This window comes from Microcaecilia unicolor, chromosome 2, assembly GCF_901765095.1.
Source record: "Microcaecilia unicolor chromosome 2, aMicUni1.1, whole genome shotgun sequence".
Classification (NCBI taxonomy): domain Eukaryota; kingdom Metazoa; phylum Chordata; class Amphibia; order Gymnophiona; family Siphonopidae; genus Microcaecilia; species Microcaecilia unicolor.
The window spans coordinates 420,697,994-420,721,114 of record NC_044032.1 but is presented as its reverse complement, the minus strand read 5'-3'; the positions used below and the strand labels follow the sequence as shown (position 1 = coordinate 420,721,114).

At 43.3% G+C, this 23,121-nt stretch overlaps 1 protein-coding gene across 1 annotated transcript in view; it reads left to right on the top strand.

Annotated features, from left to right (window-relative positions):
• The window catches only part of LOC115461128 (alcohol dehydrogenase 1-like), a 110,204-nt gene that overhangs the window by 63,940 nt on the left and 23,143 nt on the right, over window positions 1–23,121 (top strand). The window contains exons 6-7 of the mRNA XM_030190724.1: window positions 14,528–14,788; window positions 19,485–19,620. Coding sequence (XP_030046584.1) covers window positions 14,528–14,788; window positions 19,485–19,620 — 397 coding nt within the window. The remainder of the gene's footprint in view (window positions 1–14,527; window positions 14,789–19,484; window positions 19,621–23,121) is intronic.

Here is a 23,121-nt window from a genome sequence, read left to right as displayed (position 1 = left end):
GCAGAGTGGGGTCTTGCTAATACAGGCAGTTTGTATCATATGTAATGCTCTTCTAATATTGTTGAATGTCTGACGGCCCTCCACAAAGCCCGCTTGATCCTCATGAACTAGCAATGGGATATATTTCTGCAGCCTAGATGCCAGTATCTTAGTAAAGATTTTGTAGTCCGCTCCCAATAGGGAGATAGGTCTGTAGGAGCTACAGTGTTGTGGGTCCTTGCCAGCTTTAGGTATGACTATTATAGTAGCTAGATCCCAGGTCGGCAGAAGTCCCGTTGTCTGATCTAATGAGTTAAATACCCTTACCAGCAATGGGGAAAGCAGTTTACCAAATATCTTATAGAATTTATTTGTGAATCCGTCGGGACCCGGTGCTTTGTTTATAGCTAAGTCTTTGATTGTTTTTTCAATTTCTTCTATTTTTATGGGGCTAGATAGGGATTGAGCCGCCTCGTCCGGGAGCTGTGGAATCTCGATTTTCGCCAACTAGCGGTTTATAGCCTCTGGATCAGGCATGGTTTCTGGTGTATATAGATTTTGGTAAAAGGATCTAAAAGCTGATTTTAGGAACTCCGTCTCTGAGTTCTTGACGCCTTTATTGTCTAATAGGCCTCCCACTGCATTTCTGGTATTTGGTGTTTCAATTTCTGAGCTAGGATTCTGCTAGATTTATCGCCAAATTCAAAATGTGTTTGACGTGCCTTCTGTAATTTCTCAGATAAGTCTGCTAGCTCTAGTTCTTGAAGTTGAGATCGCAGCGCTTGGGCCTGGGATACTAGAGTAGGTGATAATGGCAAGCCCCCTTGTTGTAACTGGCCCTCCACTATGCCTAATTGCTCTCTCAATTTACGTTCTTCCACAGATTTCGTTTTCCAGCTGTGGGAGCTCAGAGCTATCAACTGACCCCGTATTACTGCTTTGAGGCCTTCCCACAAAGTAGTTGGGGAGACCTCACCCGTGTCGTTAAACTGGATATAGTCCTTAATGTACTGTTCAATCTGACGTATATTATCTGGGTCTGCTAATAGTGCGTCATCTAACCGCCACGTGTGCTCCTTTTTCCGTTCCCCCTCTGTGGTTAGCTGTAGTAGGACTGGGGAGTGATTGGACCATGTACGGGGCAGTATCTTGTGGGCACGTATTGATCCTCCCATTGAGGCATCCCCCAGCCATGTATCAATTCTGGAGAAGGATTGATGAACAGGTGAGAAAAAGATATATGTTCGTGTCTTGGGGTGGTCCCCATGCCAGTGATCTAATAATTGCCAGCGAGTGAGGAATTCCTGCAATTGGCGTCTATCCTGTTTGGCATAGGTTATTTTAGCAGAGGAGTTATCTAAGTGGGTGTCCAAGGTAATATTAAAGTCACCGCCTATTAACAAGTAACCACATGTCGTTGAAGTACAAGATCCAGTTCCTTAAAAAATTCTCCTTGCTGCGTATTAGGAGCATATATATTCACAATAGTATAAACCTTCCCAGCAGTTTTCATGATCAGAACTATTAACCTCCCCCCTCTGTCCCTAATAACTGTTTGTACCTCCCATGGAACAGAGTTTCTGAGTGCTATCAGCACCCCTTTATTTTTGGTATTGCCCTGATTTGATGCAAAATATATAGATGAATATTGTTTGTGGAAGCATAATTTTTCATAGCATGGTTTAAGATGTGTTTCTTGGACTAGGGCAACATCTATCTGCAAACGGCATAGCTCTCTAAACAACAATTGTCGATTTCTGGGGGTATTTAAGCCCTTAGCATTCAGAGTTAACCATTTTACATCAACCATTACATCTTGACTGAAGGACTTTCTTTTCCGCGCCTTCAAATAGCAACCTAGTTCTACTATTTCTCCCCTCGTGCTTATCCCAGACTAACCCTTTTGTTCCCTCCCCACCCCCACCCCTCCTTCTAGCATTTTGTAACCCTCCCCAACCCTCCCCTCCTAATTTATGGCGCCTTATGGCTTACCCTTGGGCACCAAATAGAGGTAAAGTGACCCACAAATCGCTTACCAGGTACCCCCAATAATCACTTTTAACATCTGAACCAAACTGTTACCATATATAGAACCAAAGGCTTGTCCCATTATAATGTCTGCAGTAGTCTTTTTCATCCGGCTGGATCCAATTGTTCCAAATTGTCCCCTTGATCTCGGCTTTCAGGAGACTTTCGTGGCGGACTGTTGGCGTTGTAGCCTTCTAGGGCCTTTGCCAGCTCTTCTCCATTTGGGAGGAGCGTTAAATGTGGCTCCTCTTTTGTTCCCTCTAGCGTCCTCTAGTTCCAGTCGCAAATCTGCTTCAGGACAGATTTCTCTGGCCTCCTCCAATGTTTGTATCTGATGCATTTTTCCTTCTTTGTAAAATACAAGGGCAAAGGGATATCTCCATCTATATTGGATATTTAAATCTCTGAGCCGGCGTGTGAATGGCTTTAGTTCACCTCTTCGCCGTAGTGTTGCTGCTGCAAGGTCCTGATAAATCTCAATCTTATAGGAATCCCATTTGAAATCTTGGACTTGGCGCGCCGCCTTTAGTATTTCTTCCTTCAACTTGAAACTGGTAAAGCTTGTGTTTTGGGATGTTATTTTTCCCCGGGCCCAGCACTCCATGGGCTCTTTCAATCTGGATCGCTTCTGCCTCAATATTTGTGTCATTTGCCGCCAGCAGTGCACTAACCAGCTCCTGTACCACTTGTTCACTGTTTTGGTATGTGGGGGTTTCAGGCAGGCCACGGAATCTTAAATTGTTGCGGCAACCTCTATTTTCAAGATCTTCTACTTTCATACTCATCTGCTGATGTTCTTTTTGTAGGTTTGAGATCTGCTGTTCCAGCGATCCTATTATCTCAGTGTGAGATTCTACTTGTAGCTCCGTTTCCTCCAAATGGGACCCTAGCTCGTGTATCTCGCTTCTTAGGTCCGTTCCGAGTGTCGCTACCTCTGATCTAAGCGCCTTAATGTCTGCGCTAATATTCTGCAGCCAGTTTTGGAGTGCCGGTGGGAGTTCCTCCTCATCCCGGCCCGGGTCCAGGTGCTCCGATGTATTGCCTGCTGAAACCGCATGGGCGGCTTCTGGCGCCGCTTGTGATTTCCGGGCCTCCGCCATTTTGTCTCGGGACGCCTCCGCTCCGCCCAAGAAAACAAAGCGGGAGAGATTTACCTCCGAAGTTGCTTGGTTCGTCGTTTTCACTGCTCCTTCTGATCGGGAAGCCATTCACTTGTACTATATTATTCAGCTGAACGTCAGATTGGTCAGAATCGCTATTTTTCTTTATGGGGTATCGGGAGCTCTGCTCTCATGTGACCATGCTGTTTGGTGACGTCACTTCCTCCTCACCACCACCTATTTTGTAGGTAGTGAGGGCTCACACAGTATTGCTGTTAAATATTTATTTATTTATTTGTGTGCTTGCCACATTTGCAACCCACCTGTAACAAATAAAATTAGTAATGCCAAAAGGCAAACTCACATACTAAACTCAAGTGAATGAGAAAACACACAGTTGAAAAAGCAAGGCCTCAGTTCAGCATAGGTTGAAAACCAACCATATGCCACAAAAAAACCATCTTAGGGCTTTCTGAAAACCCCCCACTCAAACAAGACATCAACGAAATCTTCAATGAAATCAATCAAAGCCTACACATCATGAACACATGGGCAGATGCATTTCATCTGAAATTAAATGCAGAAAAAACTCAATGCCTGATACTCACCTCCCAATATAACACAAAGGAATTTACCGCTATAAACACACCAAACCTAAACCTTCCAATCTCAGAAACGCTAAAAATCCTTGGAGTCACTATCGACCGCCACCTAACACTCGAAACTCACGCAAACAACATAACTAAAAAGATGTTCTACTGCATGTGGAAATTGAAAAGGATAAGACCATTCTTCCCAAGAGCCATCTTTCGCAGCCTAGTGCAATCCCTCGTACTCAGCCACCTGGATTACTGCAACTCACTATACGCAGGTTGTAAAGAGCAAATACTGAGGAAACTTCAAACAGCCCAAAATACAGCAGCCAGACTCATCTTCGGAAAACCAAAATATGAAAGTGCACAGCCATTAAGAGAGAAACTACACTGGCTACCACTCAAGGAACGCATCACTTTCAAAGTATGCACATTAGTTCACAAAATCATTCACGGCGAAGCCCCAGCCTACATGTCTGAGCTAATAGATTTACCACCCAGGAACGCCAAAAGATCATCTCGAACTTTCCTCGACCTTCACTTCCCCAACTGCAAGGGTCTGAAATATAAGACGCTACACGCGTCGACCTTCTCTCACAGAAGCACGCAGTTTTGGAATACACTGCCGCACAACTTAAGAACGATCCACGAGCAAGCTTCCTTCCACAAATTATTGAAGACCCATCTTTTTGAAAAAATATACGGAAAGAGCCAAAACACATAAAGTCCATACTCACTGTTCACTAATGCATCATACATCCAACTCTGCAATCTCATCCCCGTAATCTCACATCATTCATACCTCCAATCAGAGAAATATGTATACCATATGTCTTCATGCCTTAATATTGCCCTTTAAGCCTCTCATTGTCCCCTTCCAAGGTTTCAATGTCTGCGTTCCATTGTTATATTCCATAACGTTACTTCGATTGTCTCGCTTAACTCTACACAATGTAATCCATAACCAAGTTGTAACAAATTGTATTTCCTTCACTTATATCATATTGTAAGCCACACTGAACCCGCAAAAAGGTGGGAAAATGTGGGATACAAATGCAATAAATAAATATGACAAAAAAAAAAAATTTCATAAATGGCATGAAATGGTGTTTTCCAACAAACATTTATAATAGAGCAGTTCAATACCTTGCCCAATCCAAAGAATAATGTTACTTATCTGCTAAAGAAATCCATTCCTCAAAATCAGCAGTCCATCAGCATTCCATCTCACCGGTCCATACAGACATACATAGGAGCCAACTTTTCAAAATGATTGGGGGTACTTAATTTTTTTTTTTTTACAGGTGGTGCATTTGTCGTCCCCCCCTCACCCCCCTTCCCTCCCCTAACCCTACTCTATTATAAATGTTTGTTGAAAAGCATTGTTTTATGCCATTTATGAAAAATAATTTTGTTTTTTTGTTTTGTTTTGTTTTTGTCATATGAGTCGTATTTTGTCAGAAAGTTCTTTGATAGTTTTTTCTGGCATATGATTGGTTTTCAACCTATTTTGAAGTGGGACCTTTCTTTTCTCCACTTTTTTTTTGTTAGTGGCTTCAACTGTGTGTTTTCTCGTTCACTTGAGTTTAGTGTGCGAGTTTGCATTTTGGCATTAGTATTTTTCTGGTTTATTTAGTCTTGACTTTGGAACCAAATAAAATTAGGACAGCCTTCTTGCTGTCCTGACTTTTTCTGTATAGTTATCTAGTAAATGGACTGAATATTGCTACTAACCACATAATTTTGAGCACCTCCCTTGCTCCATCTCTGTACTTCTCTGGAACTCTCCCCCTCATTCTATAATCTTGCACACACAAATGCACACTTAGGGGGAATTCTATATATGGCACCTAAAAGAAATTGGCACTGACAAAAGTGCTATTCTATAAGCCACACTTAAAGTTAGGCATAGTTTATAGAACAGTGCTTACGCGCAAGAGTCAAGAGTAAATTTAGGAGCCTCCATTTGCACTAACAAAAATGGTGCAAACGTCCATGCCTAAATTTACATGTGGTGCCTCAATTACGCACGTAATTGAAAACCATACCTCAAGTCTATCCCAAAACGCCTATGACCCTCCCATTTCCGCACCCCTTTTTGGGGCCATGCCTAAATTTACACACGTAGATGCCAATTAAATTTGATTAGTGCCAATAATTACATGTTAAAAATCCAATTGGTTCTAATTGGCTCATTATTCGATTAAATTGTGCATGAAATTTTTGGTGACTTTTATAGAATTAGGGGGTTAGCCTGTAGTTTCTCTGTTCTTTGTTTTGAAATGTGGTACTCAGAATGAGAGACAATCTTACAGAATGACTTTTCTCTGAGTACAAGCAGAATAGCAAATTTTCACAGACGGGTGACGACAGCGATAGAGCCAGCATAGGAAAGCTTCCCCAGCTTAGATGTATCCAGAAGCCTTTGAGAAGCCCACTGCACATGTGGCTCACTTCCCCCCTACCACTGTCATACAGGGACCATTTCAAACTTCATTTTTTCACAACCGCCCAGTCAGACCCACTTTAAGGACTGTGATTTTGGTTCATATTTCCCAGAAAAGAAAACCGAGCAGCTTTAAGAAAAAGTACTTAGCAAGACCATATCCATAGCAGGTGCTTATAATTGGTGTTTTCAATGCCTGGGGCCTGACCATGAACCCTCTCATTGTAATTTATGTTCACAGATATCATAGAAAGGTCTTCTTGGTTGCGATAAACAACACATGTACTGGCATTGGTACTAGAGGAATCAGTTTCCATGGGTCTAGGAGCTGCATCAAACACTGAGGATGAATTGGCATTAACGTCTTCAGGGTAGGACAGGAGCATCAAGCCACAGAGATCACCAGTGATCTTGAAGAATCTCTGCCATGAGGATTACTCATCCTTCACAGTGTACAAGGGGATGTGAAAGTCTCCAAGGACCCAAGATTAAGTATCCATTACACCTCAAGTGACTCGGGAAGACATGACTACTTCTACTGTTCCCCCTATGCCTTTCGCATTGGCAGCCTTTGAAGAACAATTCATGAGGAAATCTGATCAACAGCTGCAGCATTTCTTTGATCAATGCAATGATGTAGCCTCAACATCATTGATATCAGTGCATCGGGAAATTCAGCCTATCCTTGAGTCCCAAGTGCATCCTGGAGGACAGACACTGACACATAGGCCTCGAAAGGTCTCTGTTTTGTTGTCTGCTGCATGTCCATTTCCAGTACATTGGAACTCTCCATTGATGTTTTTTTTCCATTTAAGTTAGAGGTGGAAGAAGAACCCAGAGCAGAAACATTAGGCATTCTTAAACATTCTTAAGTTCCTTGGCTACCAAGGAAAGTGGGACAGTGCCTGTTTACAAAATCCTCACACACCATTTAGTCTATAAGTAACATGGTTGACTCTTTGTACAGCGTTCAGAAGGCTCCACTATTTCCATGGTGGTCAAATCCACTTCCAAATGGCCAAGATCTCTGAGTTGTACTTTTTGGTGCTCCTGGAGACAGAGGATCACATATTGGAAATTTGTGGAGAAATTTCTTTCAGAACATTAAGCTAATCTCTCACATAGATTCTTACCTGCTCTCCATGAGTATGTACTTGTGAAATATTGTGTGCAAGGTGTAGAAGTTTGCAAACACTCTCTCTCAAAGAGAAGGCCATATAGCTCTGCTAGTGGGTAAATGGTAGAAAACATGACCTGAGTGACTTATGATGTTTTTGAAACAGCATTGAGAGCTTCTAATATGGGTATTGGTGCCTGTAGATCCCATGGCTCCAGAGCTCACACCTGAGGTATGATGTACCGTCATTTCAGGGAGAGAATCTCTTTAGAGATCAGGTTAAGGAGGCTGACTATCTCATGAAAAAGCAGAACAATACCCTTAAGTGCCTCTGACCTCTTATCTAGGAGGTATCAGAGTGGAGGGCAAAGGAGATCATATTCCTGTCATAGTAACATAGTAGATGACGGCAGAGAAAGACCTGTATGGTCCATCCAGTCTGCCCAACATGATAAACTCATATGTGCTACTTTATGTGTAAACCTGACTTTGATTTGTATCTGCCATTTTCAGGGCACAGACTGTAGAAGTCTGAACAGCACTAGCCCCACTTTCCACCCACTAGCCCCGCCTCCTACCATTGGCTCTTCCACCTACTCTCCGCTAAGCTTCTGAGGATCCATTCATTCTGAGAAGGATTCCTTTATGTTTATCCCACTCATTTTTGAATTCCATTCCAAGCATCCACCACTCTCTCTGTGAAAAAATACTTCCTGACATTTTTCTTGAGTCTGCCCCCTTTAATCTCATTTCATGTCCTCTAGTTCTACTGCCTTCCCATCTCCAGAACAGGTTCATTTGCGGATTAATACCTTTCAAATATTTGAACATCTGTATCATATCACCCCTGTTTCTCTTTTCCTCCAGGGTATACATGTTCAGGTCAGCAAGTCTCTCCTCATACGTCTTGTAACGCAGTTCCCATACCTTTTTTGTAGTTTTTCTTTGCACCGCTTCTATTCTTTTTACATCTTTAGCAAAATACGGCCTCCAAAACTGAACACAATACTCCAGGTGGGGCCTCACCAACGACCTATACAGGGGCATCAACACCTCCCTTCTCCTGCTGGTCACACCTCTCTCTATACAGCCCAGCAACCTTCTAGCTACAGCCACCACCTTGTCACACTGTTTCGTCGCCTTCAGATCCTCAGATACTATCACCCCAAGATCCCTCTCCCCGTCCGTACATATCAGACTCTCACCGCCTGACACATACGTCTCCCGTGGATTTCTGCTCCCTAAGTGCATCACTTTGCATTTCTTCGCATTGAATTTTAATTGCTAAACCTTAGACCATTCTTCTAGCTTCCGCAGATCCTTTTTCATGCTTTCCACTCCCAGGTGTCCACTCTGTTACAAATCTTAGTATCATCTGAAAAAAGGCAAACTTTACCTTCTAACCCTTCGGCAATGTCACTCACAAATATATTGAACAGAATCGGCCCCAGCACAGATCCCTTAGGCACTCCACTGCTCACCTTTCCCTTATCCGATCGAATTCCATTTACCACCACCCTCTGGCGTCTGTCCATCAACCAGTTCCTAATCCAGTTCACCACTTCGGGTCCTATCTTCAGCCTATCTAGTTTATTCAAGAGCCTCCTGTGGGGAACCGTGTCAAAAGCTTTGCTGAAATCTAAGCAGATTATGTCTATAGCACGTCCACGATTCAATTGTCCGGTCACCCAGTCAAAGAATTCAATGAAATTCATTTGGCACGATTTACCTTTGTTGTCTAGGATCTTGCAACTTATTGGCTTCCAGGAAATTCACTATCCTTTCCTTCAGCATCACTTCCATTATTTTTCCAATAACTGAAGTGAGGCTTACCGGCCTGTAGTTTCCAGCTTCTTCCCTATCACCACTTTTGTGATGAGAGCCCACATCCGCCGTTCTCCACTCCCACGGAACCTCTTCCGTCTCCAAGGATTTATTAAGCAAATCTTTAAGAGGACCCGCCAGAACCTGTCTGAGCTCCCTCAATATCCTGGGGTGGATCCCGTCCGGTCCCATGGCTTTGTCCACCTTTAGATTTTTAAGTTGTTCATACACACTCTCTTCTGTGAATGGTGCTATATCCACTCCATTCTCATATGTACTTTTGTCAGTCAATCACGGTCCTTCTCCAGGATTTTCTTCTGTGAAAACAGAATAAAAGTATCTGTTTAGCAAATTTGCTTTTTCTTCATCATTTTCTACATAGCGGTTCACAGCATCTTTCAGTCTCACAATTCCCTTTTTAGACTTCCTCCTTTCACTAATATACCTGAAGAAATTTTTGTCACCCCTCCTTACCTTTCTAGCGATTTGTTCTTACGCTTTCGCCAGATGTCTCTCTCTCTTGGCGTCTTTCAGTTTCATCCGGTATTCCTCTCCGTGTTTCTCTTGAGTTTTTCTGTATTTCAGGAACGCCAACTCTTTAGCCTTTATTTTCTCAGCCACTTGCTTGGAGAATCATATTGGTTTCCTTTTTCTCTTGCTTTTATTTACTCTCCTTACATAAAGGTTTGTGGCCCTATTTATAGCTTCTTTCAGCCTGGACCACTGTCCTTCCACTTCTTGTTTGTCCTCCCAGCCCATCAGCTCCTTCCTCAGGTATTCCCCCATTTTACTAAAGTCAGCATGCTTGAAATCCAGGACTTTGAGTTTTGAGTGGCTGCCCTCCACTTCAGCCGTCAAATCAAACCAAACTGTTTGATGGTCGCTGCTGCCCAGGTGGGCACCCACTTGGACATTTGACACACTATCCCCATTTGTGAGCACCAGATCCAGCGTCGCTCCCTTCCTCGTGGGTTCCGTCACCATTTGTCTGAGCAGAGCACTTCGAAAAGCATCCATGATCTCTCTACTTCTTTCCGATTCCAAAATCTCCCAGCAACAGCACCTCTCTCTCCTTTCCCAACTTTTGAATATCTGCGATCAGATCTTTATCTAGTTCCTCCTATTGTGTCGGGAGTCTGTAGACAACACCCACGTGGACAGAGGTTCTATCATCTCTTTTTAAGGTGATCCATATCGCTTCTTCCTTTCCCCAGGTCCCTTTCATTTCAGTCGCTGCGATATCATTTCTCACCTACAGAGCTACTCTTCCACCTTTATGACCATCTCTATCCTTCCTAAATAGATTATAGCCTGGTATGTTTGCATCCCATTCATGGGAACCATTGAGTCACATCTCCGTGATTGCAACAACGTCTAAGTCTGCCTCCAACATCAGGGCTTGAAGGTCATGAACTTTATTGCTTGGACTGCGAGCATTTGTGGTCATCGCTTTCCATCTACATTTCCTGGTATGTGTTTCAACATTAGTGATTTGGGGGTGTCTTTTATCATTGGGTACCTTCATATCTTTTTGTTCCACCTTCATTGCTTTTTCTTCCGCCTCAGTTCTATTTTCAGGAACATCACAGTGCTGTAATGGAGCAAAATAATTCTGTAGGGGCAACACTTGTGAGGGCGGATGCTTCTGTGTCACATAACGAAGCCTGCCTGAGCCTACTGTGAACCATCTATTCTTAGGTGGTTTTATCCTTTGAGGCAGTGGTGAGAATTTGGTATGAATCTTTGCATTTCTAGAAGCTGCTTTAAGTGCATCCAATTCCTGCTTTACTTCACAGGCATAGGTATCCTCCTCCCTTCCAGTCTTCCCAAATAGGACAGGAAAAGGTTCCAGTCTCTGTTAGGGTGAAATAATTCTGTGACCTGAGACAGGCTCCGGGGGAAGGCATTCAAGCATTTGTGTATGCTCTGCGGGAGAAGTTAATGAGAATTGAGACTATTGATGCACACTGTTTTGGAGAATCCCAAAAGATGCTGAAGGTGCACTTCGTGTTGGGGATTTTGGAGAAGAGTCTACTACTACTACTACTACTATTTAGCATTTCTATAGCGCTACAAGGCATACGCAGCGCTGCACAAACATAGAAGAAAGACAGTCCCTGCTCAAAGAGCTTACAATCTAATAGACAAAAAATAAATAAAGTAAGCAAATCATATCAATTAATGTGAACGGGAAGGAAGAGAGGAGGGTAGGTGGAGGCGAGTGGTTACAAGTGGTTATGAGTCAAAAGCAATGTTAAAGCAATGAAATTAAAAAAGCACCTGGAGAGAGCTCCTCAGCTGACGTTTGCTCAAATGCTACAGGAAGCGGTGAAGTGGTCTAAAGAAGATGTTCCTTTCGACTGGGAAGAGACCACTGAAAATATTGATGAGGGCCAGGAGTGAAGCCACGTTAGTCCAAGGTGGAGGCAGAATTAATCATATTATGGCAGATGATGGTTGAGCTTCTCATAGAGCAGAGATAGGCACCAGGGAAGAACAGCTATCCTTATGAACTGTAGGGTTACTGTGAAGATGGTCAAAGGTTGTAGGGAGACCTAAACTGCGTTGGAGCTCTGCTGAGAAATGAGAGAGGGAATTTAGTCTGCTACAACTGTCTAGAGCCAGGGCACATCGCAGGAGTGTGCCAGAGTGAAAACGTTAGAAATAATACACCAGGTGTGGCCTGGGCCGGGTCTTCTGGGAGCTTATCAGATGCTGTGTCAAGTGCTATGATGTTGGGCAAGATTGCATCTTGTGCAGCTCCTCTGGTGACAACGACTAAGGCGCCACAGGTTGGGTCCGCTGCTGAAGCGGTACCATCCACCTCTAAAGCGCTAGGATTAGATTATGCCCCTAGCAGAAGTGGGGACATGACTGTTGGAACTAGCCCAGTGGTGGAGATCCAGGTTGGAGAAGTGACAGTGCTGTACTGCTTGGATACCAGGTTGGAAGTGTCAACTATTGCTGCAAGTTTCTTTGGGCAGTACATGGAAGGAAGAGTGGAGTTCATGAGTGCCATGGTGAAGTTATCTGCCATTAATGGAGTAAACAGTCCTATTTTGGGCTGCAACAAGGCAGACATAACCTGCCTGTGTCAGACTGTTCACCAATGTGGAATCCTGATTGTACATGATGATGCTGCCTACCAGAGAGTCAATACTGTGCCTGAAATCTTGGGCATGAATGCCTTGCAAGAACTAAATTGGGATCTGCTGGCAGGAAGTTGGCTCTGACAGGGAGAGGTGTACAAAATTTGGTGACAACTAAAAAATAGTGAGAAAGAGAGAGTTGGCTTCTTGAAGCTGGTGGGCTGAGGAAAAGTGGTATTAACGCTGTTGTCAGAGTTCATGCTGTTGGGCAGTTGCACCAGCTTACGGGAACATGTGGAAGCTCCAGTAGTGGTAACCGATGGAGACAGCCATAATTCCTACGGGAGAATGCATTACCAACACGTTAGTAAAGCCTCAAGAGGACAAGGTCATCATGCAGGGTTGCGGCAAGTCAAGCTAAGGGTAGCTGAGCTCTTTTGGCTGAAGGAGATTCTAGCACCTTCCAAAATTCAGCTCCAGCCAGAAGGCAACATGGCAGTAGTGAGGAAATGCCAAGCTGAAGTGGCAACTTAGGACCCTGAGTAGTTTGCTTGGAAGCTGGCAGTGAAAATTGATTGGATCGGGTTGTCATCAGGGCAAGGTCGTAAACTCAAGCTGCTCCTTCACAAGCATTGCTGTGTCTTCTCTAAAGATGACAGTGATATTGGTTATATGGATCGGATACATCACACCATCAACACTGGGACATACCCACTGATTAAGCAAGCATAAAGACGGGTGTCACCACATGTGTTTGATGAATTTAAGAAGCATGTTCAAGATCTAGTCATGCAGGGCATTCTGAAGCCCAACATGAGTCCATGGGCCTCCCCAGCAGTAATTATTAGAAAGAAATATGGGTCCATACGATTCTATGTCGACTATCACAAATTGAGTAGCATTACAGTAAAAGATGCTTACCAGTTACCCTGCATTAACGAGTCACTAGATGCATTGAGCCAGGCCACATTATTTTCTTAATTGCCTTAAAGAGCTTCAGTATACATCTTCAGCCCCACCCGTGCAACTTAATTTGGTCTTCAAATTATGCAATGATTGCTTTCATGCTGTGTACTCTCATGCAAGAGTCCTGGGATCTATTCCTGAAGTCTGCCTCTGTTTTATAGTTTCCCCGAGTTGGCCCAGTTGGAGAGACAGCTTTCACAGACCTTGGGGAATGGCCAAACTGTGAAGGCTCATAAGCACTGCTCCCTCTAAGGTAAGCGGGAGTCCTCCACCTACAGTCTACCAGTGGGTGGTGCTGTTTCACTATCACATTTTCAATAGTGAGGGACAGGCAAGCTCTGCAGGACTCCAGGGAACCTTCCTGTCCCTAGCAATTGAGAACACAATACTGAAGCAGCACCCCCTACTGGCAGCAGTGCAATTGGAGGACTCCCACTAGTGGTTAGGGTGGTGGACTTTGGTCCTGGGGAACTGAGGAACTGAGTTCGATTCCTGGCACAGGCAGCTCCTTGTGACTCTGGGCAAGTCACTTAACCCTCCATTGCCCCATGTAAGCCGCATTGAGCCTGCCATGAGTGGGAAAGCGCGGGGTACAAATGTAACAATCAATCAATCAACTTAGAGGGAACAGTGCTCGTAAGGCTGTAGCTATCACTAGAAGCCAATTCTGACTGAGCTGGAATGTCCAAGTGGAAACAGAAAGGAAAATAACTATGGCGAGGTAGTTTTAAAGTAACATTTATGTGAATAAAATAGAGGTCTATGCATGGAAATAGCTTCTTTTAAAGTTGCTTGGAGTATATGCAGGTAAAAGTATACACACAGAGCCTGTTCACATTCACATTTACCTGAACTGAACAGAGACATTTCTAAAGATGAAGTTAGGGAGAGGTTAGCATTTGCATGCATACTTTGTAAACTATGCAATTAGCTGGGGAATTTGTGTATACTAAATAGCAAGTGTAAATGTGTACATGAATTTTCCATAGGTCAGTTTTCAAAGGGAAAGTACGTACATGCTTTCCTTTGAAAAGCAGTGCAACTTAAGCACACTTGCTATGCAAGGTACCCAGGCTCTTATAAAATGATACTCTTTGATAAATAAATAAACAAACAAATAAATGAGCTTTTTATTTTAGATTGTTGTATTCCGTGGGGTGTCTTGAGTTCTCCGTTCTTTGGCAGATTTCTTTTCACATAGACATTGGATATCAACATAAAGAATGGATAGTAGAGAGAGAGAAAAAAATCATTCTCATATCTCTCCCTTGATTGTAAACTAGAGTGGTGATCGAGTTTGGGCCAAATCCCCAAAGATGAATTACAATCTCTTATTTTAACATCCATACAACACTATATGGGTTTTTCTATTTCTGTTTCTACAGGTTGAACCAGGTTCTACATGTGCTGTATTTGGTTTGGGAGGAATCGGCCTTTCTGTTGTCATTGGCTGCAAAGTAGCTGGTGCCTCTCGTATCTTTGGAATTGACATCAACCCAGACAAGTTTGCAAAGGCAAAAGAATTAGGAGTCACTGATTGCATCAACCCTCGGGATTATGACAAACCCGTTCATGAAGTGCTGGTTGGAATGACTAATGGTGGAGTGGACTACACCTTTGAGTGCGTTGGAAATATTGATGTCACGGTAAAGTGTGGATTCTCTGATATCTCAGTTCTCTGTATTGTATGCTGTGCTTTACTGGAGCTGTTGCATAACCAATGCCATCACAGTTTAGTTTCTTCATCAGTTTCATGCACTTAGGCACATTTGGCTAAAACCACCCAAACTCTTTTTATATTGAGAGGGAAGAATAGCTAGAGGTATTCTGTTTTTGTTTTGTTTTGTTACCAAATATCACCTGTTATTAAATGAAAAAAAGATATTTACCCCATAATACTTAAAAATACTAAGTACTGGTAGAAGGAGGGGGGGTCACAATAGAAGTCACATTATTACCTTCATCTCCACCATCTGATCATTGGAGCCAGCTCTGTAGGTGCCAGTGGGTGCTGAGCACACCCGGTATTCAGCAAACTCATTCACTGTGTCCATGGAGGGGTACTGTATTGCATAGGAGCCAACTTTTCAAAATTATCGGGGGTGCTAAGCCCAATGAAAATAACCCCTCCCTAGACACATACAAGGAATTTTCTCAGTATTGGGGGTGCTCAAGCACCCACAGAGTCGGCTCCAATGCTGTATTGTGTTTGCACTAGAGAATGACTTGGGGACAAAGTTTGTCCCCATCCCCGCAGGTTCTGTCTCCATCCCCACCCTGTCCCCGCAGGCCCTGTCTCCATTTCTGCCCCATCCTCACCGGTTCTGTACCTGTCCTCGCCCCGTCCCTGTGGGTTCTGTCTTCATCTGCAGAAGCCTCGATCACATGATTTGATATTTAAATTTTTTAAATTAAAGTATGAAAAGGATCATTATGCTGTTCAACTGTTTATAAATCACAAATAGAAAACAATAATAACAACGAGCAACTATAATAACCCTACCACCACCACCCTCTATCCTTCCAACTCCAACAATAGCTGATTTCTACTACCCCAAGGAATCCTAATCCACCCTGTTAAAATGTCCAGGGGTACAAAATACAACCCGTTCTGTATGCCTTAGAGGGGAGAATTATGCTCTATGAAGCACTGTTATGATTGTTTAATCTGTGGATGAATAAGAAGTCATCAACAATCTCAGGATTCAGTCTAGCTCTCCTGTCTTTCACAGTCCTTCCTGCAATAGAAGATGTCTTCTTAGAAGGTGTGCTGGTAGCAGGATGTACAGGATCCCCCATGCAAATTTTGTTAGTTGTGGCCAGCATGTTTGCTTGTTTTTCCAAAAAATCAAAATATCATTGTAGGCATCACTTGAACATAAATAACAGTCCAGCTCATTAACAGGCTTCAAATTAGAAAATGACTTGGGGACAAAGTTTGTCCCCGTCCCCACGGGATCTGTCCCCGCCCCATCCCCGCAAGCTCTGTTCCTCCCTGTCCCCATACCCGCATTTACTGTGGGTCCCCGTCCCCATGTCATTCTCTAGTTTGCACCCCCCAATCATTTTGAAATGTTAGCACCTATGCATCTAATCAGATACTTTGGAATGTTTCACCCATATCTAGACATAGGTTTTGTGCAGCTGCAAGATGCCTCAGACTATATTTTCACTGTCTTGTCACTGTATTGCTATATTATCCATTTTATCCATTTTCATTTGTAGCTGTTGCCTGGGCATGCATGGTATGTTGTTGTCAATGTTTCACTACTGTGGAGGAGTAGCCTAGTGGTTAGTGCAGTGGACTTTGATCCTGGGGGACTGAGTTCAATTCCTACTGCAGCTTCTTGTGACTCGGGGCAAGTCACTTAACTCTCCATTGCTCCTGGTACAAAATAAGTACCTGAATATATATTTATTTTATTTTATTTATTTATAGCATTTATACCCCGCTCTTTCCCGCTCAATAGCAGGTTCAGTGCTGCTTACAAGGTATGGGTACAAAGTATCACAGAGATAACACAAGGTATGGGTACAAAGTATCACAGAGATAACACAATGTATGGGTACAAAGTATCACAAAGATAATACAATTGTATAGAGAAGGACAAGAGGAAGATAAACCACTTAGAATGTAGTTGCAAAATCCTCAGAAAGGCAGTATATCAAATCCCATTTCCCTTTCCCTCTACAGCCTTGCACACAAGTGTCCAGCTATTCCTCTATCACCCAAGCATGGATTTGGATTTTAGATTTATTTACTTCTCTTTCCCATTGTTAGGAAATTATAATTATTGTGCTGTGTGCAACTTCTGTGTAGCACCACCACCTATCCTTATAGATCAGACATATATGGCCCATAGTGGTTTTAAAGTAATTAGCAGGTTTAGCTATATATCATTATCCAGAGAAAGTGAGCTGTAAGGGAATATAATAGCAGTTGTCTCTAAAAATAGAAGATGACGAATCTTGTAGACAACATAATACAGTACTACAGGCAAACTCATTCAGGTCAATACTCAAAGGGAATTATAAGTTTCGGGAGTAATTCTATAATTAGGTGACTATTATTATTATTATTACATTTGTACCTCGCGCTTTCCCACATAATGTAGGCTCAATGCGGCTTACATAGTAATTTGAAATACAAAGTTAATAGAATTTAATATACAGTAGAAAACAATGTAAAGTTGGGCTTAGTAGTGTATGATAAGTTGAGCTAGATAATATATGACTAGGATAAAAGAGGGTAGACAGGATAGGATAGTGTAATTTGGGAGAAAGGGTAAGGAGGGATAAAATTAAGGAGAGATGGAAAGAGGACACCTGGCAGGAGCCTATTCTCTAAAGCAGGGGCGTAGCCAGACTTCGGTGGGGGGAGGGTCCAGCGCCCGAGGTGAAGGGGCACAGTTTACCCCCCCCAGCACCGCCGACCCCCCTGCCATTGCCAACACCCCCCCCCCCCCGCCATTGCTGACACCCCCCCTGCCGATGACCCTCTCGACCCACCTCCTGCTACCAACCCTCCCCCACCATCGCCTACCTTTGCCAGCGGGGGACCCCAACCCCCGCCAGCCGAGGTCCTCTTCTTCCTTCGTTCTGTTTCTGAGTCTGACGGACATCAGACTCACAGAAACAGAATGAAGCCTTGCGATCTGCAGGGCTTCGTTCTGTTTCTGTGAGTCTGACTTCCTGCACAATTGTACGTGCAGGACCCCGCCGGCAAAGGTAGGCGACGGTGGGGGAGGGTTGGCAGCGGGAGGTGGGTCAAGAGGGTCATCGGGCACTGTTTTGCCGCACGTTAGCCCTATTGCCGCTTATTAAAAGGTCCCCTTTGTTTTCATAGAATAATTTAAGAAAGGACTGAAAGGCGTTGGTGGTGGAGAAGGCCACATATAAAGGAACCATTTATACATAGTGCAAAACCCCTAAGAGAGAAACTTCACTGGCTACCACTCAAGGAATGCATCGCATTCAAGATCTGCACGATTGTACACAAAATCATTCATGCAGACGCCCCAATCTACATGCTAAACCTTGTGGACTTGCCTCCCAGAAACGCCAAAAGTTCATCCCGCAAATTTCTCAATCTGCACTTCCCTAGCTATAAAGGACTAAAATACAAGCTGACACACGCCACCACCTTCTCTTACATGAGCACGAAGTTGTGAAATGCATTACCTACAGCCCTGAAAGCGATTGATGAAATAACTAACTTCCGCAAATCTTTGAAGACACATCTCTTCAACAAGGCCTACAAAGAGAACCCATAGCCTTACACAACTAACTCACCAACCCACCCAATTATTAAAGTTTACCTTCTACCCTGCCTAACACCTTCCTTCTCTCTTCCCTCACTCAATCTTTGTACATCCAGGGCCGTGCCGTTGCGGTAAGCGGGGTAAGCGCCGCAGGGGGGCGCTATCCTCTGGGGGGCGCCGCCGCTGCGTGCTTACCTTGCCCCTCCTGCTCCCATGTAGGAACTGCCTGCCCTCTTCTCCCCCCCAAGATCCCGTTCCTTTTTTTTTTCTTTTAAATTTACCTTTCTCCGGCAGCGCAGCGTCAGTGAAGGAGGCGGCGCTCCCAGTCCCGACGTCTCTAGCCTTCCATTGGTTCGCTCAGTGTCCTGCCTTCTTCTGACGTCATCCTTGACGTCAGAAGAAGGCGGAACACTGAGTGAACCAATGGAAGGCTAGAGACGTCGGGACTGGGAGCGCCGCCTCCTTCACTGACGCTGCGCTGCCGGAGGAAGGTAAATTAAAAGAAAAAAAAAAGGAACGGGATCTTGGGGGTGAGAAGAGGGCAGGCAGTTCCTACATGGGAGCGGGAGGGCAGGGGAAAGAGGAGCATAGATGGGAGGGCAGGGTTCATGGAAGGGAGAGAGGGGAATTGCTTGATAGGGATGAATGGCGGGGGCAGGGGACAGATGGGCATGGATGGGTGGGAGGGTAGGGCTCAGGGAGAGAGGGGAATCGCTGCCTTGGAGCCAGGCAGGTGCGGGGGGGGGGGGGGCGGCGCCGGCGCCAACGCCAACTGGTAGTCTGCAGGGGTGCACCAGAGACCCTTGGCACGGCCCTGTGTACATCACTAATTGTATCTGATATCATGGAATGAGTGTGTCATAACCAAACTCTGAAAGCCACATTGAGCCTGCAAATAGGTGGGAAAATGTGGGATACAAATGTAATAAATAAATATAGCACTTCATCCTACCATGATGACCAATATTTGATCTTCAACAATTGCTTCTCAAATACTTTCTCAATGTAGTTATTGTTTTGTTGGAAGCTTGTTTCATGGACTTTGATAGGTCTTTTCTTTTTTGTTTTTGTTGTACATCAGGTATCTGCCCTGCAGGCCTCCCATTTTGCATTTGGAACCTGTGTGATCATTGGAGTAACTCCTTCTAGTTCTAAAATTGCCTTTGACCCCATGCTGATGCTAACTGGACGCACCTTGAAAGGAGCTCTCTTTGGAAGTATGCTTGCACTACTTTTCAAATAAGTTTTGCAAATTGGAAGTCTGCTAATGATTTGAATGTGACTTTTTGGTGGCATACTGTTCCTATGGCGTATACATCTGAATGCAAAGCTACAGACAGTACAAATATAATGCTTACAGTTGAAACAAATTTGGGCTCCAGTTCAAAAATGTGTTTATGTTCCATGATCATAATGGAGGAATGTGATTTATGTATGCAAATGTAGGATATGTCTGATGCAATTATCGTCGCTGTAGTGCACTGTTGCCTACTTGTTTTTTGTTCCCATGGGCTCACATTGCCATTGCTGTTGGTTTTACATTTCTCTGTTTTATTTGTGTTAACTTTGGAAACTGCAATAAAAAATTATGTGAACTGAAAAGAAAGGAGAGTAGACACTTGCTTTCCTTTTTATAATAGACTCTTACCAGGTGCCCTCTGGGCACCTAATTATTGATGCCCAGTTATAGAATTGCCCTCTATAGGCAATGATGTTATAACTGGGTGTCTCTATTTACACTCCCCGAGGTCACATGGTAGGAGCCTATCCTATAAAGGAACCTAGCTGGAATTGGTGCTCTTAACATTTAGATACCCACACTATAGAGCTGGTTTAATTGTGAGACCCTAAATATGCAGTGATATGCACAACTTAGTGTCTGTATGTCAGCGTGCGTAACTGGGAGCTCCACCTATGTCTTGCCCATACCCCATTCATGTGTACACCCCTTGCAAATATATGTTATGCAAGATAGTTGCATATTTACAGAATAGGGCTTAGGTGGCAGACTGGTTTATAAGCATAGAATTGCGCACCTATATGCATATACATGTATGCTAGTATTGTAAACATTTAGCATCTAGTTTATTTAATTTAACTTTAGCATTTATAATCTGCTTTACCAGCAAGCTCTGGAGAACAATCAGTCTAATTAAGATACAATCAAATAAAATGGTCTTTGAAGGGGTAAACAAACATGTGGATAAAGGTGAGCCGTTTGATATTGTGTATCTGGATTTTCAGAAGGCGTTTGACAAAGTACCTCATGAAAGACTCCAGAGGAAATTGAAGAGTCATGGGATAGGAGGTAGTGTTCTATTGTGGATTAAAAACTGGTTAAAAGATAGAAAACAGAGAGTAGGGTTAAATGGTCAGTATTCTCAATGGAGAAGGGTAGTTAGTGGGGTTCCCCAGGGGTCTGTGCTCAGACTGCTGCTTTTTAGCATATTTATAAATGACCTAGAGATGGGAGTAACTAGTGAGGTAATTAAATTTGCTGATGTCACAAAGTTATTGAAAGTCGTTAAATTGCGGGAGGATTGTGAAAACTTACAGGATGACCTTACGAGACTGGGAGACTGGGCATCTAAATGGCAGATGAGGTTTAATGTGAGCAAGTGCAATGTGATGCATGTGGGAAAGAGGAACCAGAGTTATTTATGTAAATCAAGGTTCCATATTAGGAGTCACCGACCAGGAAAGGGATCTAGGTGTCGTCGTTGATGATACGTTGAAACCTTCTGCACAATGTGCTGCTGCAGCTAAGAAAGCAAATAGAATGTTAGGTATTATTAGGAAAGGAATGGAAAACAAAAATGAGGATGTTATAATGCCTTTGTATCGCTCCATGGTGCGACCGCACCTCGAATATTGTGTTCAATTCTGGTCGCCACATCTCAAAAAAGATATAGTGGAATTAGAAAAGGTGCAGAGAAGGGCGACGAAAATGATAAAGGGGATGAGACGACTTCCCTATGAGGAAAGGCTAAAGCGGCTAGGGCTCTTCATTTTGGAGAAAAGGCGGCTGAGGGGAGATATGATAGAGTTGAACGGGTAGATGTGAAGCGTCTGTTCACGCTTTCCAAAAATACTAGGACTAGGGGGCATGCAATGAAGCTAAAATGTAGTAAATTTAAAACGAATCAGAGAAACATTTTCTTCACTCAACGTGTAATTAAACTCTGGAATTTGTTGTCAGAGAATGTGGTAAAGGCTGTTAGCTTAGCGGAGTTTTAAAAAGGTTTGGACTGCTTCCTAAAGGAAAAGTCCATAGACCGTTATTAAATGGATTTGGGGAAAATCCACTATTTCTGGGATAAGCAGTATGAAATGTTTTGTACATTTTTGAGATCTTGCCGGGTATTTGTGACCTGGATTGGCCACTGTTGGAAACAGGATGCTGGGCTCGATGGACCTTTGGTCTTTCCCAGTATAGCAATACTTATGTAAGACTTCTGCATATTCCAAGTACAATCAATTCAACATATAACACTATAGAATCCAGACAAAAGTCAATTCCTAAGGACAAAAATCAATATCCAAAGTGTTTTTGAAAAACCCGTTTTCACTGAGCATCGAAACCTCATATAGTCCATTGTCAATCTAATTCCCAGAGGTAGAGAATTCCAAAGTTCTGCTCCTCTTCCAAGTATAGTCATGTTAAATGTCTTTTTCAAACATGCTGAGCAAGCTGGGTTTACCACTCTAATATCATTTAATGATCTAAGAGCCCTCTTTGGTTGATATAATTGAGCCAAATTTTGTAGATAAGCAGGGGCCAAACCATAAGAATTTTAAAGATCAGAGTCCAAAGTTTAAATTCGACCCTGGCTTTACAGGGGAGCCAGTGTGAATTTTTCAAGAACGGAGTAGCATGTTCCAACCAGCAGCCCTTCCCATATTAGTTTGGCTGCTGCATTTTCCACAATCTGTAATCTCCTTAATTGCTTCTCTGGAAGACCCAGATAAGCAATATTATAATAATCTAGAATTGTTATTACCATTGCCTGCACAATAATCTGAAAATATTTAGGTTCCAAAAAATATTTAATATGACAAAGCGTCTTACATAAGTACATAAGCACTGCCATACTGGGAAAAGACCAAGGGTCCATCAAGCCCAGCATCCTGTCTCCGACAGCGGCCAATCCAGGCTTCAAGAACCTGGCAACCCCAGCCCCCCCCCCCACCCCCCCAAAGAAAGCATTTGTGAACTACATTATTTATTTGTGAAGATATTGTCAGGCCTGAATATATCCAAACCCCCAATAAATTAATTTTCTCTTTGAGGGGTATCCCAATTCCCACTAAATTAGGGCACTAGCAGTTCTGGCATGGTAATTGAGACAAATCTCATTCAATTCCCATGGGCTTCATCGCCTTTGCAGCGCTGGAATCGCTAGAGCGGCTTTGTAAAAGGAGCCCTGAGAGTGGAATCTCAGTATACTTCGTGATGCATTCCCTACCCACAATATACTTGTCTTGTCCAGGCAAATAAAACATCAAAAGCCTCTTTCATAAGAGAATAAACTGACATTAAATTATTCCAAGGGAATAAAAAGAAATTAATCTACATAAGAGAAATATCTGATTCCAAAAGGTTCTAAAACCATTTCCATGCCCCTAAGATGAAAATTAAAAAGTATAGGCAAGAGTGGCAAATATTTCATAGACCTTGATTACAAAAGATGTTTCTGCCAAAGCACTTATAAGGGCTA